General features: G+C 41.8%; 1 protein-coding gene across 2 annotated transcripts in view; it reads right to left on the bottom strand.

Moving 5' to 3' along the window:
• Positions 1-20,806, bottom strand: part of LHPP (phospholysine phosphohistidine inorganic pyrophosphate phosphatase) — a 117,648-nt gene continuing 96,842 nt past the window's right edge. The window contains exon 7 of one of the 2 annotated variants that reach the window (XM_081863783.1): positions 1-433. In XM_081863783.1, coding sequence (XP_081719909.1) covers positions 337-433 — 97 coding nt within the window. In that variant the 3' untranslated portion in view covers positions 1-336. The remainder of the gene's footprint in view (positions 434-20,806) is intronic. The other variant, XR_014157008.1, reaches the window with a different exon arrangement.

Genomic DNA, 20,806 nt, shown 5'->3' on the forward strand with positions numbered 1-20,806 from the left:
TATGTGGCACAGATGTTTATTCAGTGATAGGACATGGTTAGACGTACCCAAAACAGTTACGATACAAAAGATTCAGAAGGGTGGCTGCTATAAGGATGCACTAGACTTCATGACTTTTCGCTGTAGTCAGTATTTCACTGTAGGTACTTGCAAAGACAAGTTAGAAAAACTAGACTTTTGAGGCATGTATGTAGTGCTCCTCACTGCAACACAATTACTGCATTTAAAAACTACGTGAATATATGTAAATGAGCTGAGCAGAGATGTGCACAAAAGGTCACAGACCTCAAGTTAAGTCACCCCTCTTTATGCCTTCAGTCACTCCTTGAAGCTCCATTACTTATGCAGTTGTTTTAGAATCACATCCACAGCTTCTGCAAGGTTGTTCACATAACCATCAGCCTTCACTTCTGGGTGGTGCTCATCACAAGGCCTGGGGAAGAGACAAAAGACAGAATGAATGGATGATGTCTTTCAACCAGGTGCATATACATAAATGGTGAGCAACACAGTCTGAGGATTTGTGAATCAGATTCCCCAGGGCTTTTAAAGCCATCGGTAATTCAGCCCCCAGTTCACTATGAGTTGGTGTCTATGCAACTTTATATAAACAGAATTCCATGTCATTAAACAAGGATGAATAAAAGGTTTGGAGATCTTCCAGCTCTGAAGTGGGGAATCTGTGACCCACAATTGGACTCCAATTCCCATCAGCTCTAGCCAGCTTGGCCAATGGTCAGGGATGATGAGAGCCCAACAATATCTGAAGACCACAAGTTAGACCATTTCAATAATGAACATCCCTGTATTTAATGAATACAAAGAAGGGGACATAATATTTATGTAGCAAATACAACCTTCATTTGCAGTTTAGTTTAGATGACTTGTTTCTGGGTCTACAACAAAGTTTGTTTAATCCCGTTTAGTTGTAGCATCTTGGACTAAGGGCCAGATCTCTCATTACTGTTCCTTATTTTTTTGCTGATTCACACGCCTCTGTATCTCTTTCCCCAGATATCAGATGTATATTTTGGCTGTGGTGTCTGCAGCAAGAGTATTGGGCCTCATCCAAGATGGGAATTAGAGCTGGATGCATGTCCAGGGACACTGACTGGGTCCTGTGGGGATGTCAGGGACAGTCATGAGAACACAGTCGTGCAAATAGCTTTAGTCGTTCTCCAACTCCTCTTTTCAACCGTGTAAATGGCACAACTATATTTATTGAAGGGTATTTCCTCAATCTGTGAACAAATGTTTGCCAGAGGATGTGTGCAGGTTACAGCACCCACTTGTAATACGTGTCAGAACATGAAATATATTTCAGTTCCTGAGGTGAGAACTCCTAAGGCCTTGTTCCTCTGATCATATTTCTGAAGTCCTCTTACTTTATTGAGAGAATTAAATTCCTTACAAAGCCCCTGAGGACTATCCTTCATTGGTAATCTATAAAAATACCAGCCCACAAGATTAGAAATGCTGATATCAAGCTTTGCAGAAGAAGAAAAAAATGGAATGTTCCAAAGAGGATTGTTTTTTGTGTGTTTGCCAAGGAAAGATGAAGCTACATGAAGAAGTCTCCATCTTTTCTTCACTGCATTATAATGCCTGAGGTAAAAATTAGAGCCTTGTTGCCTAATTTCTCTCTGTGCTACGATCAGCCATGTATCTGTGCATTTAACAGCTTATGGGAAGCAGGGACTCAGGTAATACCACAGCAGAATCATTTGAGAAGAGGAATTCTCATTCTTCATATATTATGGAAGTTGCTGCAGCAGCATTGCTTGAGTTCCCACCTCACACAAGTAGACCGCTCAGATGGTCTGGTCAAAATAAATAAAACCAGGGCTTCAAAACATTTAGGGTATCCTTCATAGATACAAGACCACAAGTCTGCTGTATTCAGTTGCCTCCCAACTTGTGGAAGATGAAAAAAATGGGCATGGGTGGGGTAGGGTTATTGCACTTGCCCTCAATGACTTCTTTCATGTTGCAACTTCTCTCTTTTGTAATGCCTGAAGAGGGCTTATGTGGCACCCTAATTTTGTAATGTTTTGCAGTTTCAGGGGCTCCAGCTCTTATCCCATTAGCTCTACTGAACACAAAGTCTTCCTTGCTCCATACCGTGTAAAGAAACATAGATTTTATGATTTCTGTATGTACAATTTTGTAATAGGAATATATTTTTTAATAGAAAGAAAAGAAACACAGATGTGTAGATGCCCCCTCTACAAAATGGAAACACACACATATGCGGACACTTTGTGTGTGCATCAGACACACATAGGGTTCTATGTTTAGATCAGAGATGGGGAACGTGCTGTCGGACTCCAACTCCCATCAGCCCCAGCCAGCAAAGATAATGGCCTGGCACTATGGGAGTGATAGGCAAACAACATCTGGAGGCTTATAGGTTCCCCATCCTACGTTTAGATGGAGAATGTGACTCACCATGGTGTCCCTCTGTCTTAACAGCAGTAATTTCACAGTTGGGATGTTGTAGCAAATAGTCATAACCTAATACCTTTTAACCTTGAGCTCAGAAAATTTTATTATTGTTGATACATAGGCCCATCTGGTAATCTGTTGTTTGTTTTGCAGTTTCCTTTGTAGAGCTCGAAAATAAAGTCCAGTGTGCAAAGGAATGTGTTTTCTTTCCTTTTTCTGCACATCAGGGTTTAGTGAGCTGCCAGAACCTCACCAGCAAATGACAAGAACAAATGGTTCCCATGCCAACTGATTTTTTTTTAAAAAATAAATAATTCAATGGGAAGAAAATTGTTGCTGCCATATTGAAACATTTGTTTTCGTTCACAGCGTGAGACAAATTCAAAGACATGGCTGTTTTATTTTGAATACCTTTCAGATTAAATCCCCAACACCATATTTCTTTACCAAAGTCATTTTTATGCTACATACAAGCTACGCACCAAAGCCTTCTGATGTGGAAACTTGGTAGACCAGCAAATTCAAATATACGAATGGAAGAAAACATTACCCTTAAGCTGGATAATTGAAGTTGCAAGCGGGCTTCAAGCGCATAAATTGGTGAAGTACAGGAAGAGTGGGGAACCTCCAGATATTGTTGGACTCCAGGTGCCCCAGCCAGCATGCCCAATGGGCAGCGGCGTAGCGTGGGTTGTCAGCACCCGGGGCAAGGCAAGTAATTTGTGCCCCCTAACCCGTGGATTTTAGTAGGGGCAGAGAGCTGCGAGTGCGAGCACGCCCCCCAGATGTTGCGCCCGGTGCGGCCAGCCCCCCCTGCACCCCCCACGCTACGCCACTGCCAATGGGTCAGGGATGATGGGAGTTGGAATTCAGCAGCATCTGGAAGGCAACCAGTTCCCCATCCCTGAACTGCCACCCCATCCCTTATGAAAGGGAACAAAGTAGGAATATTTACAAATGGAAATTACCCAACCATAGCAACAAAATATTAGTTAGCCCACTGGTGCTCAGTTGGTGGATCATGAACATCAGCTGGTGCAGTATATTATCACCACACGTGGTAAAAAAAATTAAGAGATGTGACCTCAAATGCATATTTGAATTAAAGGTTGGATCTGAAAGTGTTGAAGATTGCTGATTTGTCCATGTTGGGAATGGCAGTAAGGGAAATATATGTTGTATTCTTTCATTCGAAAACCAAAAGCTGTGTCAAAGTTTTAAATATTGTAAATAACAACAACAACAACAACAACAACAATAATAAATCCCAGTCCACTTTATCAGCTATATCACCAGTTGGATCAAGAATGGAGTTTTGAGGTAAACCAGCTACTTGATGGCATATCAGGGAATTTTCAAATACATTTATTTTCATACTGCGTAAAGTACCCAAGGCTCCCTTTATATGACCATGACAATCCCATGGTAATGGCTAAGCGCAATTTTCCTCATTTACTTTTAGATTATTTTGTAATATTTGTGCTTTTTTTGAGCTATTTAGCTGTCAGGGTCACGCCCAGCAGAGAGGAATCTCCAGAGAAGGAGGAACTGGCTGCACCTGAGTCTCCAAGAAGTAGAAAGGGGAGCAAGCGATTAGAGCAGAGGTGGACCAGCAGGAGGCGGGGGAGGACATGGCGTATATTTGGCCTTGGGAGGGGTCAGAAGCCAGTTGAGTCAACTGACTCTGACAGCGAAGGATGAATTGTGGAAGCTTGGACTGCTGTAAGCCTGTTGTTGAGAAATAAACCTCAGCTACTTAAAGTCCCAGCATTCTGTGTCTTGTGTGGGACAAGCACTAAACCTGACACTAGCTAAAGGAAAAGTAATTGTTCGTTCCATTAGAGACATTTTCAAAGGCGGCTCATATCTTCATAGTCAGGACCAAGAAGTAAACTTCATTTACAGGCTCTACATTCTTCCTAAAGCAGAATAATTTAAATTTCTAAAAGGTGCGCCTCTATTTCTTGGATAACAGCCAAAAACCTTCAGACAAACAAGTCTGCAGAAAATATCTGTGTAAATGCAACCTTGGACAAAGGGTAATTCTGACAAACAAGTCTGCAGAAAGTAACTGTAAAGGCAATCTTGGACAAAGAGAAATTCAGTTGTTAATTCTTCTGAGATAATTTGCTATATTCTGGATTCGTGAAGAATGTCATCACATGTAAAAACCCTATGGCCAGTTTGCACAATTCTATGGTAATGTCACTTTTCAATAGACTGAATAAGTTTTCCTCAGGAAAACAGAAATGGGTCTGCAGGGGAGCTATTTCATGAGTAAAGAATGGGGCCTTGGTTTTTTAATGATGTAGTAAGAAATATGAAGATAGGAATGCATCACACTTTCATAAGAAATATATCAAGGTAGCATACAACAGAAGAGCAAAATACATTAAAGCAGCATATAACATGTCAATAAAAAATGGTTGCTTAAAAAAAAAATCTAATTCCAAAGGTCTGTCAGAACAGTGCAGTTTTTTAAAAAATGTCTGAAAGAAATCAGGGATGTCTCCAATCTTTCACACTGCAGGCTCATTGCCTGGCAAATACTGACTGAACATCAGGGACCGTCAAAAGTGTACCACCAGATGATCTCAGTAATATGAATATACAGGAAATATTTTGCGTGTGTTGTACTCTCATAAGGCATGCCCAGCAAATAGGTGCATGTACAATCCTACTTTGGCTATTAATGCCCTGCGTAAATACGGGAAGTACAGCTCCCTTTCACCAATAATGTTTGTTTCAATCTGCTCTTGACATTCTAAAGTGACTGATGGGAGGGATATTATCCTGTACCACCCACAGAGTTTCCTTATCCACACGTGAAGGTAAAGGTAAAGGGGCCCAGTCGTGGCCGACTCTGGGGTTGCGGCGCTCATCTCACTTTATTGGCCGAGGGAGCCGGTGTATAGCTTCCAGGTCATGTGGCCAGCATGACTAAGCCGCTTCTGGCGAACCAGAGCACCTATTTATCTACTTGCACTTTGAGGTGCTTTCGAACTGCTAGGTTGGCAGGAGCAGGGACCGAGCAACGGGAGCTCACCCCGTCACGGGGATTCGAACCGCCGACCTTCTGATCGGCAAGCCCTAGGCTCTGTGGTTTAACCCACAGCGCCACCCGCGTCCCTTCACAAGTACTTGCACATAATTATTTTTTTCACACTCTCCCCTCCTGCGTATAAATACCCAGGTTTTACTCACTCACTCCAAGTTGGAGTCAAGGTAAGAACCCCACTGTTCAAATGTATAAATACACAGACATCTCCTAACATTACTGGTTTGTTGGATGTCCCTGCACTTTTAATCTGTATAAAGGTTGGGAGCAGACAGGTAAAAACAACAAAGACAGAATGCTACCAAAAGAAGGGCAGATGTATACTGCAGCAAGAGTGCAATGGCTAATGATAGCTAGCTTTCTTGGCTGTCATGTTGATGAAGGCCCCAGAGAGCATTAGCATTAAAAGCTGATAAAAACACAGCTACTGCAGCGATAAAGGCCATATAAATAGGAATTTGTTTATGCATGGAGGGCATGGGCCAGGGTGGATCCATGTGTGTGTTAACTAGAATCTGTCAAAATCCTGGTGCATTCAAGCAACTCTTGGCAGATTTGTTATTACATTCACGTGCCTACAGAGTACATTAACACACCACATAGATGCAGTTTATGCTGGACAGACTATGCAGCTGGAAAGCAGGCTTAACTGCACAGTTTCTCCCACAAACCACCAGAAGAGCAATTAATTTATTTCCTTCATAAATAGAGAAAGCGAAGAAATGTCAGGAAACTGCAGTCTCGAGCTCTCTTTTTCTGTTGCCCTCTCCCTCCATACCCCTGGGCAAGGCAGCATGCTCACATGTAGAAGCGCCGACCAAAGACAGTAGGCTTTAAGTTAAGAGACCCATGAGAGGCTTTCCTTTCTCCTGTTAACACATACAGAGCGGATCAAGCTTCCCTCTTCCTTCAGCCTGACTTCGGCAAGACACATCTCTGCAACTCCATCTGAATCTTTCACCACACACCCGGCAACTTGAACGAGGTGGGTTGGGCTTCGAGCCACTGCACATGTGTGCTGAAGAGGGCTCTGGGAAGGGCTGGCACGAAGCCTAGTGGAGAGTATTGACTTATAACCATGTTCCAGCTCCTTTGTTGTGGCTTCCAGTTGACAGAGGACTTTTAACAACACGGCTAAATCGTTAAGAATCTGGCTCTGGTGCATCCCTGATGAACATTAAAACGTTAATAATGTTGCGATAAAGATCACTGGGGAAGGTTTCTTGCTCAACTTGCTTGTATATAAAATAAAAATGTGAAGTGTAGCATGATATTTTTTTTTAAAAAAAGTCATTCTGTTGTTTGGGAGCCCAGCCAGTTTCCTGTAGCAATTGAGAACCTCAGTTATTCCAAAGCTGTCCCATGTGCTCTAGAGTAAATACACATAACTTCGCAGGGTGAGAGCAAGGTAAACAGCAAACTATCTGGTTCCTATCCTCCTGTCACATGTTAATGTCTTTATTACTAAGGCTGCAGTCCTATGCATACTTTGGAATAAGTCCCATTGAACTCTGTGGAGCTTACTTCTGAGTAAACATGCACAGGACGAGGCTGTCTATCATGCTACTTGACTATATTTAAGTTTCAAGTCTTTTTGTCTTTTCAATGTCTGTGTGTCTCCCAAGATCTGGTTATGCATTTTAAAGAAAGAAAGAAAAGAAATAAGGTGCAAATCAAAGTAAAGACAAACTGTATTTGTGGAAATAAGTCCTTGAAGAATTATTTATAAAGCGGCAGGGTTGGCAAACATGCATGCATTTGTGCATATAGAGAGAAGGGAGAGTGGAACCTTGCCCCAAGTATTCCATTCCTGACATGAGCAGCCAAGGAAGGAACATTACATATAAAAGGCTGGGACAAGAATGAGGTCACAAGGAGAGAAAGAAAAACTTTAAAGGAACCAGCATTGAGAAAGCAGTCATTAGTTAATTAATAGTTAAGTGATCAAACATTAATCGTTACGTGATTAAACATTAATAATTTTATAGACAGTAGATTTCCAAATGCTTGGGAAGTTGTTTCTAGGATACTTCTTCTAGCCTTAAAGGGTAATATAGTCCGCCTTTCGGGAGGGAATAATTATTGCTGAAACTAATATTCAAATGGAATCACTAGCAGATTTTACAGATTTCAATCTTCTGTTTACATACATTATGTGCAATAATTGTCAGAGACCCAGGTCCCTGGGCAGGGCTTAAAGGTACATGAGGATGCCACCTTGCTGAAGCTAAATAGTTTTGTGTCTGCTCAGTGACTCCCTGGGAACCACATACAATACGAAGTGGGAATTTCTTAAGCCATGTGTATTTGATTGTATTTCTTTATCACGCATCTCCACATCAGTGTAAATTTCATAGACCTTAGATCTGAGCAGATGCACATAGAACAAGATGGGGGGGGGAGTAGAGGATTCAATGATGTGCTTGCGCATGCATAGATGTGCATGGTGCATGCTTTATATGCAAAAATAAAAATATTAATAATATTGTTTTTAAAAAGGGTTTTAGACAATGACATGTTGCTGACAGCCACAAGAGCCTCATGAACTGAATTGCCATTTGTTAGCTTTTGCATGGTTCTATAACCAGGAGTCCCATGCCTTCTCTACTGGCATGCTAATGTTATATATTGCTTATGGACCTGGTAGCTTCCAAATTACAGAGGAAAGCTGTTTAGTCCATTCATCCATTTTGACAGGAGAAGCTCTTGCCAGCTGCTTAGGCCAACCTTCCAAATGTGCATTTCAGAGAGGAAGATCAGAAAGTCTGCCTAGCTGGAATGAAACAGGGAAGGCTATAATACCATCTAATAGGCTTTGTCTACCCTTTGGGATGATTCCTGAAATCTGTCACTTCATCTTAAGCAACAAATTATTTGCGTTTAGGGATACGATTTTCTTATTTATTGATTTTCTCCCATTTGCCGATTCTTTTTGGTTTCTAAATCCTCTTCATACTATTAATCTAATTTGAATATGAGATACAGTTGGGGGTAGAGATGTTGAAAACACATAAATGATAAAATCAATACATTACAGTTAGATGGGACTCTAGGCTTTGGGTGTGAATGTAAAGATGCTGGTGGAAATCAAAGTGTTCCCATGCTGAGTTGGCTGGGAAGACTGTAATCAGAGGATTTGTATGTCTTACATATGGGTGCACTGAGCATTGCTGTTCTTTGTGTATAGCACAGCTGTTTTCAATAAAACTGCATCTCCATTATCCCCCTCTAACGGCAAATGTTCAAATGTCAACCCCTCTTGCCAGTTTACTGGAAAAAAAACAGGGAAAGAGATTGTCACTGTGTTGTTAAATTTCAAGGGTAATATCCCTCTGTCTTCTTAGTTTTATTACCAATGAACAAGATTATTCCTGCCTTTGCCATGTGACCCTATTCAGACAGAAACAATTCAAGAACACCAAAGAGGAACTTTCCCAGTAGGTACACAGAAAGTATATACTTTGAAGCTTCCAGGCCTAACTCCAAACAAGCAGCACCTTAAATATACCTACAGAATTAACAGATAACAGACAAAGGACACAAACAACTCACTGGACTTTAAAAAAGTTAATTTCTAGTTCTTTGCCAAGCTAGCTAGAATGCTGTAGAACTCCCAGTTCGCATTGTGGATCACAACAACCAGACTACAGGTATGTGCATTAAATCTGCTAATGGGAATGGAGATGGGGATAGAAAAAGAAGACCATTTTGGTCATTTCATTCTGGGATACATACAATGGAGGCTGGCCCACTAGGACAAGTAGGGCACTGTCCCACCAACCTCAGACTCTAACTTACAGACCTGTGGAAAGGATAGCAAAAATATGTAGTTTGTATAGTACATTGAACATTCAAAAGCATGATAGTAATGCCACCACCACCACCACCACCACCATCATCATCATCATCATCAAATGCTGATTTGAGAACCGTCTCCAATAATATGGCAATCATTTGGGATTTGATGCTGGATAAAAGGGTCAACCTGGCATGGATTACAGAAACCTTTCTGGATGAATTAGGGGTCCCCGCTCTGACTCAGTTGTGCCATCACTTTTCTTCTGTGTAGCGTCAATGGAAAGATTAAGAGGGGTGGGTGGTTGCTTTTAAATAGAGACCAGGCTTGGCGATATTAATACATGAATATTCTGAAGACACACACTTAAAAATAGGAGAATTTCTCTCAAGGGTGCAAACATATTTGGGCGGCTGTTGTAATACACACACACAAACAAATGCCAAAAAGAAAGATATGGACTGAATAATTCAGACCAGCATTACCACACATCAGAAAATCCTAGTTTGAATCTCACCTCTGCCATGAACTCTCTAGGTGGCCACTCTGGTTCATCTGCAATATGAAGGATCATAATACTGACTTTCCCTGTGAGAAGCACAACTAGAAAACGAACGCGAAACCCATGAAAACTTGAACTTGCTATACTCTGGTTACGTACTTAATTCGTTCTGGAGGTCTGTTCTTAACCTGAAACTGTTCTTAACCTGAAGCACCACTTTAGCTAATGGGGCCTCCTGCTGCTGCTGCGCGATTTGTGTTCTCATCCTGAAGCAAAGTTCTTAACCCAAGGTTAGTGGGTTAGTGGAGTCTGTAACCTGAAGCGTCTGTAACCCGAGGTACCACTGTACAAGTATTAAGCACAGTTATGATGAAGTTTGTTGCAACGAAGTATTCCAGGAGAAGGCTCTGAACTAACAGAAATTAAACAATTGAGACGTTCTGATTTATCACCCAAACTTTCATTGCTTTAAAACCTTTTAGAAATAAGAGGTTAAAATGTAAGATGTGAAAAATTACACTTGATTCTATTACTGTGGCTGGAGGATCACACAACTTTGGCAATCTCATTATACTGCCATGTAGACACAGAATCCCCTTTCTTTCTTTTTTCTTTGCTAATGAGCAGGAATGATAGGCCAGTAAAATCTCTTCCACCCTTGCCCTCCCTTCTGCTGGTTCTCTCTCTGACCTCTTCCTCTCCTCCTTTTCATTTTTTTTAATTATAGGGCTGACTCCTGTGCATACCCAAGCTGTGCTGAGCACTTTCTTCAGTTGATCCCATTTTACACACTTCTAATGTTGCAGTAAAATTTAACTACTGACACTTCACCACTGATGAGGATGAGATAATATGATGCCATTGCTCACTAGACAGAAAAGCTGTTCATCCAAAGACAGGTCAAGAGGAGGGGAAATATCAAAGGCTCAAAAGACAGAATGAAGCATCCAGCTGCCCATCAAATTTAAGGGAACCGGGTATCTAAATTCCCGTTCGTCAGTTTGTAACACTTCATTTAAAATGCTTTGGCATATAAGTTTCAGTGCCAAATAGCCAAAGGAAAAGTAAGACTGCAAAAATCTCATAGTTGTAGAATTACTTTTGACTTACAAAAGAAATTTGGCCTGGAAGCATTATCCTTTCCTTTTTGGCCTGGATGTATTATCCTTACAGATTATTTGCCGGACAGGCACAGCTGAAATCAAACTCAATAGATGGGATTTTGGTAAGAGGATGGAGTAGAAATATGTGGTTCTGGTCAGCAGGACTAGCGGGTCACCAGCAGGGGCATCTTTAGCAGATGCGGCGCTGGGGTGCAAATGTCTGCCCAGCGCCCCCAAATTACCATGGATAGTGGGGGGGGGGAGCTGCGCACTGCCAGCCAGTGGGGAGGGTGCAACTCTCCCCCATGCCGCTGTGGGAGAGCAATACCCGCAGAGGCTTGGGGAAAGCTGCACCCCGCCAACCATATGGCTGGCAGGTCCACAGCTTCCCTCCCAAGCCTCCTTGGGAGGAGAGTGATCCCCACAGAGGCTTGGGAAGGAAGATGCACACCCCAGCCATATGGTTGGTGGGGTGTAGCTGGCAGGCATGCAGGTAAAGGGGAGGCCACCGGCAAAGCCATGCAGTTCCCCCACTTGCTGGGGCACCCCTGAGAGGCCAGCGCCCTGGTGCAACGCACCACTAATCCCTATGGGAAAGACGGCTCAGTTCACCAGGTACAGTCTACTTTGGAAAGGGCATCCATCACTCCTGGAGGATCAGCAGGTCCACAGCAGGCCCTGGAACAGCTCTGCTCCTGGCCGGTCAGGAGTGCAGTTTGCCCAGATGTGCCTGTTCCTGGGAAAAGGGGAGTCTGGCCGCAACTGCACATGCCAAAAATTGTTCAGGAACTTCAGCTGGACCCAAATGTGGCAGTCAGAGTTTGAGCTAGAGCCCTGCCTCCCTTTCTGCACATTACCTCCGTTGCTATTTCATCCGTAGTAGCTTCCAGTTTGTTCCTGAGCCCAGTTCCTGTCTTTGAAATGCCCTCCCCAGGAAGGTTCAACTAGTGCCAACCTTGATGTCATCCTGGCTCCAGGCAAATGTGTTTTTATTTGCCCAGGCTTTTCACCACCTGGTGTAATTCAGGTTTGCTTACCCATTCTGCTGAATGATACAGTTTGTTTTTAGCTGCTAGGTATTGTTTTTGTTTTGAAATCTGTTGTTCTTTTTATAATTTTACCATATATTGTTCTGGGACTTTTTAATGAAGGTAACATTAAAAAATACTCTAAACAAATGAACAAACACATGCAAAGTGCTGGTTATTATCTTGACCAGACTGCTTGAAGGGACTGCTTCTCTCAAATGACCCTACCCATCCACTCAAGTCTTGAGTAAGCTGTGCTCTGTGCCCAACCACCATCAGAGGCATGATTGACATGGCCTCTGTTGTGAGGTTGCTTCCTCTTCCGTGATATTTAGATACAAGGCTAAAATACTATTATTTCAGTCTGTTTATAGTCTTGTCTGACTCTTAAATTGACTGCATTATCTGCTGTGTCCTTTGGTTAACTTTCTGCAGTTTCTAGTTCACTGTGTGAACTGTTTTATAGTGATGTTACTTCTAGCCACCCTGAACATATCATTACAGGCTGGACACGAAGGACATAAATATTGTAGTAAATTAAAGTGATAAAATAAATATATTGGCATAAAAACAGGCAGTGCCTCTGTAGGCCCTGTCTCCATTTTAAAGACTGAAGGAGCACTTGTTGGCAGCATTGCATGAGTTTAGCGTTTGACATTTGGGATACTTGGGATGCCTCTGCAGGGTTGGACAAAGCCTGGAAAAGGAGATGGCATTTCTGCTATTTATTTCTCTCTATGTGTGTGTCCATAGTTGAGGTGAGGGTCAATAAGAAATGACATATCCTTCATAGTTTAAATGACAGAAGTTGTAGCCATAGTAGGAAAAAGCCCCATGGGGAAAAGATGGATTAAGAAGGCAAGCTTAACACTCCTCCACACTAGAAAAAGTTCTCAATTTTTATTTGTTTTATCCATTATTAAGGGACTTCTAAACAAATAAAACATGGCTTCAGTCTAACCTGTCAAAATATATGCTTCAGTTATTAGGCTCTTGCTCAACAGAGCACTCAGAAACACTGGAAGATCAAAGAGCTGAATCAAAGAAAACCCACTGCTCTCTTCCACATCATTTACTATGAGCATGGTACATGAGGATTTGCTTATTGTAACAAGTGCCTAACCTGGACTTGCAATAATTTTTCTTGCACGCTCATCTACAGCAGATCATATAAACTGTAGTGCTGATAGCATCAGTAAGTCAGGATATTTGCTTGAAAAAAATTAACACAATTGAAAGTTACAAGTGTTGTGCCTTTTCATACTACAGGTTTCCAGAAGGAAGCTACACAAACAATGGGTGACTTCCAATTGTGCCCATCTGAGAGCAAAACAAACTTAGACAACCGAACTCAGCTCTGCCCCTGTAGCCCCCAACATGCCCATCGTATCTGCTTGGGAGTGTTGGGGGACCCTCTGGAGCAGTCTGGTTGGACTCGATGGCCCTTGTGGTCTCTTCCAACTCTATGATTCTATGATTCTATTCTATGAGATGGGGGCAGGGGTCTGTAGGGGGGAGAAGAGAAAGGGAAAATATGCTTGCACAATGTTGGGTACCACCCAATATGGGAGTTTATATTTCAATGGTTGGTCATCTGGATCTAACATTGTTATGTGGGAATCTTCTTTTACATGGGCATCCTTTTTAGATGGGCACTGCATTGCATTTTGGGCCTGGATTGTGGAATTCAGGTTTGACACAGGTGCTGTTAGCATACCAGGCTGATTAAGGGAATTATATACATGCTCTCAGGCAGGGCTCTTAGTACATTTTGCAGCAGGACTAACCTAGGTGAACAGAAAAAGGGAGTAGTCACTAAGTAGTAGCAGTCCTTTGCTGTGGCAATAGTGGAGGGGGAACAAGCAGGCAGAAAAAGGCAGTCTGTGTTGCCAGGAAGTGCCTATAAGCTAAAGAAATACATCTTCCAAAGGGTAATAAAGCTTTTATATTTGCAGCTACGGAACTCAAGTGTTTAACAGAGTGGGACAGATGCTGTCAGCTGTAGCTAAATTCTACACAGCTGAACAGAGACTGCAGACCATCAGGGTGCTGGCTAAGCTCTTGGTTCTCTGGTTCACTGCTTGGCTTCATCCCCAAATGGATTAAAACTAGGGATGTGCTGCTGGTCATTACCAGTTAAGGATTTTTACAAGGGCTAAAATAGGCATGGGCAACATTTTCAGCATTTAGGGTCTATATGAGAAATGTACCCAGGTGCTAGGAGACACCTGGCCATTCATGTATTTGATTGTCATATAGCTTTCATCTGATTTTTTTTTTTTTTAATGGCAAGTGTCAATTGAGAGTTGGTTTATCTTTAGCACTTTCTTTAAAAAGAGAGAATCTTTGCATGTTTGCCTTTACTTTGAAACTGCAACCCACAAATATGCAAAAGCGTATGAGTTAGTTTTTAAGAAACTTTTCTCTGAGCCCATCCCTTTACTCAAAGCTGTCCACCCTAAGGTTGCAAAGTCCATGATATGAAGGCGTTTAAGCAGCATGTTTCCAAATGCATTTTGTTTTCCAAGTCTGCTCAGGGAGTCCATGGAATAATTTAAGATTAGACGCTCAGCCATCCTTGGCTTTTAGTTCTACATTCAAAATACAGAAGGGTTTCTGGAAGGCAATTAAGTGCCTCCCCTCGTCCAGCTTGCAGCTTTAGTCATGGTGATTAGTAACTCACATGCTGGAATTGCAATCTGCACTGTGAGCACAGCATGTTGCAAAGTAAACTAAACCAAAATACAGAGTGACATATAATGAGATTAGAGAGATGAAAAACTCCAAGTATGTTTGTGATAATTAAAATTATAATCATAGCAACATGCCATAATATTTAAATAGTTCCTGCATGATATGGAAAACCATGGTAAAAGCAATTACATGGAAACACAGAGTATGGGTAGTTGATGGAAGCAAATGAAAAATCTGAATTTTTCCTAACGCTCTTCCCAAGTACCAGCACTGCCATAGTCAATATGCATAGTTAACATAAGAAGAGCCTGTTGAATCAGGCCAATGGCCCATCTAGTCCAGCATCCTGATCTCACAGTGGTCACCCAGATGCCTGTGAGAAGCATGCAAGAAGGACCCAAGTGCATCAGCACTCTCCTCTCCCTGGGTTTCCCGCAACTGGCATTTAGAGGCATACTGCCCCAACAGTGGAGGCAGAACATAGACCTCATGGATAGTGGTCACTCATAGCCTTATTCTTCATGAACCTATCTAAACTTCTTTTCAGGCTGTGCTGTCCAAGTTGGCAGCCATCACTGCCTCTTGTGGGAGTGAATTCCATAGTTTAACTATATGTTTTCTGAGCAGGTACTTTCTTTTGTCTGCCCTGAGTCTCTCGGCATTCAGCTTCTTTGAATGTCCCTGAGTTAGAATGTTGTGATGAGAAAGGGAGAGAAACCTTTCTCTATCTGCCTTGTCAATGCCATGCATCGTTTTATATATCTCCATTGTATACCCCTCTCACTTGCCTTTTCTCTAAATGGAAAAAGCTCCAATGTACCCTTTCTTCATAAGGGAGTTGTTTCATCCCCTTGAGGGCATTTAAAAAATACACATATTTTTTAAATTGCAGAAAATTGGGGCAGGGGGACAGAAACTGGGAGAAACTGACATTAGCAAATTTGCCTATTCTGGCCTGAAATATAAACTAAAATGCCCTTCACTATATTAAGTTTTGTGTCATATGGAATAGGTTTGATTCTCATAACAAGAAATAAAAAGATCAACAACTCTATAGCTCCAGGAATGACAGGAGAATATTTTTTTTTAAAAAAAAAACTTTGGATGAAAAGGGATTTGGCCCAAGACAGCAAGCAGCTCTTTTGAAAGAGTAATTTAGAGATGACATTGACCAGACCAATGCAACAAAAATGGATTAATGTATATGTTCCATACATGTACTCTTAAGGCATTCTAATTCTAAAAAAATCTCCAGATGACTTCCCCCACATCCCCCACTAGTGCATTTTACAAAGAACTGTTCATTCCCATGTCAAACAACTCTCAAGCTGCCCACTGCCCTGATTCCTTACAAATTACAGAGTTGAATCGTCCAGCCCCATTTTATGTAATCAACTCTAAAAACTCTGCAGAAGGCACAATCATGGGCATCTTCTAAGGAGGCCTATGTCAAACCTAGTGAAGTTGGATGAAGCTCTGAGTAAAGAAAAATGCCGTATCTATCGGGCCCTGCTCTGCTGTAAAACCTAACAAAATATTGTTTCAGCTTCCAAAAATACAGACTTTGAAACCCACACACTACGCAAACGTTTAAACCCCCGTGGTTTGCTGCAGTAGCAGCAGTAGCCATGCACATGGCTTTCTACAATATCTAAGCACATAGAAACCCTCTCAGTTTTAAAACAGTGGTGCATGGGATTTCCCTCCCATCATTTTTTAAAAATTGAAAAGCAGCTGCAGGAAGCTTTAATCTAGAGCAGAAGGAAGGGACCTTTTCTCCTTGGGTCATTCCCCCCAAGCAGTTTTAGCCTCAAGCCGTGTGTGTGTGTGTGTGTGTGAAGACCTGCATATCCCCGCCCCCAGGATATTTGAGGAAACAATATTGAGCAGAGAAATGGTCGGCATGCATACATGAATGCCTCTAAAAACATTCCCAGAATGCCCAAACTTCACACCTCTAGACTATACTTGGAGTTTCCTAAACTAATTATGAACTGACAACCTTTACTGCCCGAGTATTAATTCAGTATTAATTCAGTATTAATTCACTGTTGAACTGGATACAGATTCTCTTTGCCACCCAGAGGAAAAGGTTGTTCTGTCTATCAACAGAATGGAAAGATTGATGCAATCCAGATCTCGGCCTTTGCTGGAAAATTATCCAGGTGAAGTGCCAAGGTTGTAGCAAATTAGGGACTTATGTATGCAAACCAAAACACATTTTCCTTTAAGATCAGGTGGGAGACAGTTCAGTTCTCACTGAGTTACCAATTGCACTTAATTTTATTTCACACCTCTGATGCACTCCACCACCAATTTCAGTCTTAGCCAATAAATATAATTATAATATTCTACTGCAGGGCTAGCCAATGTAATGCCTTACAAAATGCTTTGGATTCTAACTCACATCAGCCCAGCCAGCATGGCCAACGGCAATGGGTGAAGAGAGCTGTACGCCACAAGATCTAGAGGGCACCATGTTTGCTACCCCTGCCCTACACTCTCTCCTCTGAATCTGGACATAAGTTACTGGGTGAGTCTTAAGAAATGCAGCACTCACTTCTGTAAACTGTGCAAACTGGCTCACCGAGTGAGGGTCAAACTACAAGCGACATTATTCCCCTGGCCAACCTGGCCATTTTTATTTCCAGATGCTGATGTTAACCTTCAAAGCAGGCACCAGGACACCTAGGTCCAGGGGTCAAATAGGGCCACTGGAACATCTCTAGGGCCTCCCCCCTCATCATCCCTGCTCTGCATCCTCCTCAAGTGCCTTTGCCTTGCTGGAATGTATTCTTAAAACATTTCTTATGCATTTGTATGGATGAAAGCTCCAGTTCCAGCTTGAAGTGGTATAGTCTAGACACAGGTCTGTTATCTCAGTGGGAAGACCAACTTACCACATTGGAAATGGGGACAGAGAAGTCCAATGCCTTATTTTCACAACAGAGAATTTACAAAAGTAACAAGCCATAAAAGAGAACAGCTCTCACACCTAACTTTACAAATTCAGCAAGGAGATTAAAATTCGGAAGAAACATACTTTACAAAAGACCATGGAAGACCATTTGACTTGCCGCGAAGAGTAGCAAGTTCTTTTGACCGGCCCCACATGGGGTGAATGAAATTTTTCATCCAGTCAGGAGAAAGATGCAACATCAATTCCCATTCCACACATTTTCCCATCCATGTATGTTCAATAAGCGTAAAGAAGGCTGCCCGTTGTGGTAATTGCCTGGGTGATATGGGTACTTAATATGCCAGTGCTGCATTATCAGTCAGGGTTTGCTGACAACTGGCATGGGAATTAACTTAAGTCATTCAAGCAACCCAAATCATTCTGAGTAAATTTAATGAAGATGTCCCAATCTGGCATCTCAAGCAGTCCATTTATCACTCCTAGTGTCACTTATCCCTTATTATTCCTGTGCTGATCTTTACAGGTGTGTAGTGAAAATGCATAAAGAGCAGCACAGGAACAAGGATGGAGAAATGACATATGATACCAATGATAATAAGGAAAAACAAAGCATTACAAGGAGCAATGTTGCAGATTATTCCAAGGGAAAGGCTGACAAAAAGATGAGTCTATAAGCAAGGACAACACCACTGTCTGTGCAGTGCCGTCCCTACTTTCCCTCCAGCAAGACTAAATGCAAGGAATGGAATGCGAGCATGCAGGACAGCCATCTATTCAGATGACTATGTGAGTTCCTAGTTGAGATTTTTGGCATAACCTGTCAGTGTTAAAGTACTCTTCTACTCTTCCCTCAAATTCCAAGTTCAGGGGATTTATGGGTTAGCAGTGTAGGTGTAGGTGATAAAAAGTGGATGTCATGAGAGCCAAGAAAGCTTGCAAAACAATAGACCTGACTGATGAAATCTGGGTGGGTGTGAAGGCAAGAAATGTTTTCCTGAGGAAGAGAGAAACTAGGTATGCAAGGCCACTGAAAACAATGCCCCGTTGGTGCCAAAAGGTCCAATACCAGCCTTGTACCGGTGGAGGAAATTCCAGGTGGAAAAACCACACAGCCGTCTTTGGCATGGCAAAACCTGTGCCTTTGTCACAGCTGTCACAGAAGTCAGTAAGTTCAGGCAGTTAATGGATTATGTCAGCCAGCAAACAGAAACTGTGAGTCACTGGGCAACATCTATCAACTAACCCTTTGGAAGCTCAGCATCATAAATGTGCGTAGGAATTCAACAGAAGGTAAGAGAAGATTTTACAAGTCTTTACAATGTTAACGGAGATAGAAGCTGCCTTGAAACATTCTGCATGAGCCAGAATTCAGAGGTGGAACCTTTTCTGGAACAAGGAAAGTCTGGACTATGGCCCTTGAGGAATGCACTTTGTTACAATGCACAATTTTGTATTTGGTTAACTGCACCAAATCCATCCACAATAGGGTTTCCGGTTCTGGTCTGCTTCCAAAGCTAGTCCTTCTCCAAGTAGACTCACTGAAGTTAATGGACATGACTTGTTGTTTAGTCGTTTAGTTGTGTCCGACTCTTCGTGACCCCATGGACCAGAGCACGCCAGGCACTCCTGTCTTCCACTGCCTCCTGCAGTTTGGTCAAACGCATGCTGGTAGCTTCGAGAACACTGTCCAACCATCTCTTCCTCTGTCGTCCCCTTCTACTTGTGCCCTCCATCTTTCCCAACATGACTTACCTAGGCCTGTTAATTTTAATAGGTTTACTCTGAGTAGAATTTAGTTGTCTACAATCCAAAGGCTGCATTACCTTCCCTACATAGCGCGGCGTTTTTACAGAAAATAGGACAGAGCAAGGCAACTGTGACTCACTTGCTATGTATGCAGTGCTATTTTAGCTGTTACCAAGTGGACTGTTTGCCCTATTGCCTCTAAAGTTGATCCACTAAATTGGGCTAACAGATGGGAGATGTCCAGAGTGATATAAACTGGCTACAGTACAAAGAATAAGCAACACATCCAATCACTCCTCTAATGTCTTGATACGGTCCTCTGGTTATCTCTAGACTGATCAAGGAATAGGAGGAACAAGCAGAGAATTAGGCTGAATAATTTCTGATACCTTGTTTTGTTAAATGCAATTTTAAATTTTATTTCTTTTGCTTCCTTTCTTCTCCAAACTCTTTAATTACTTAAACTGGACAGTGAGCTCACCAGGAAACAGGAATGTGCATGGGTTCTGGGTTTATTGGAGGGTGTGTGTATGCAGGTTTGACCTATCTTTAATGAAATACAGTAGACTATAAATAAAACAATACTGAAGTGGAGAGAGTGCATTAATTTGCTTTGTAAAACACAATTGGTTTTGACATCACATGGAAGACAGGGCAAGCTTGTTTTCTGCAGCTCCAGATGGCAGGACCTGAACCAATGGATTTAAATGACAAGAATTCCAACTAAACTTTATGAAGACCTTTCTGAAAAGCTGTTTGACAGTGGAACAGACTATATTGGAAGATAGTGGACTCTCCTTCATTGGAGGTTTCTCAACAGGTTGAATGGTCATCTGTCAGGGATTCTGTAAATGTGATTGCCTTCCAATTCTACAACTCTTATTATCTGATTCTATGGATTTCTTATGAGTTTGGGATCCAGAGTGGCAAGGATGCTGTTCTTGAACTGACCTGTTCTTGAATTATACCATTTAAAGCAGACCATATTGCAGTTAATTCCTGACATTTCTCTTAATCATATGAAAAGCAGGAGCAGGGCATTTGCTGCAGAAAGGGTAAGTGGTATAAGGAGGGGGAAAGCATATATTCCTAAGACTGTTCCCCACTTTTTTTTAAAAAAGCAGTAAATTGAGAGGTAGCATTATGACCTCACTGCCTGGCCCTCTGAATGCTTTGCACTGTGCTCAGCTTCACTCCTTAGAACAAAACCCATTATGTTAAAACACACAAACAAATAAATAAACTCAGTTGTTATTATATCTGAGATTTTACTTGTTGATAGGGGTACTTGTTGAAACTTGGGGTACCCTCTAGTCCTATAATTCTATGAGTCCTATAATTCTCCAGTCCTATAATTCTGTACAGAGCTGCAGAACTTATTTCTTTCCCAATTTTATTTCATTAAAAACACACACAAAGAACTGAACAAATTTGGTATATGTGTGTATAATCTCCAAACAATTTAAATAGCTTAAAACAATAATTCAAGATATAACAAGAGGACTTCCGGGGAG

Source organism: Podarcis erhardii (assembly GCF_964252035.2).
Source record: "Podarcis erhardii genome assembly, chromosome: 5".
Classification (NCBI taxonomy): domain Eukaryota; kingdom Metazoa; phylum Chordata; class Lepidosauria; order Squamata; family Lacertidae; genus Podarcis; species Podarcis erhardii.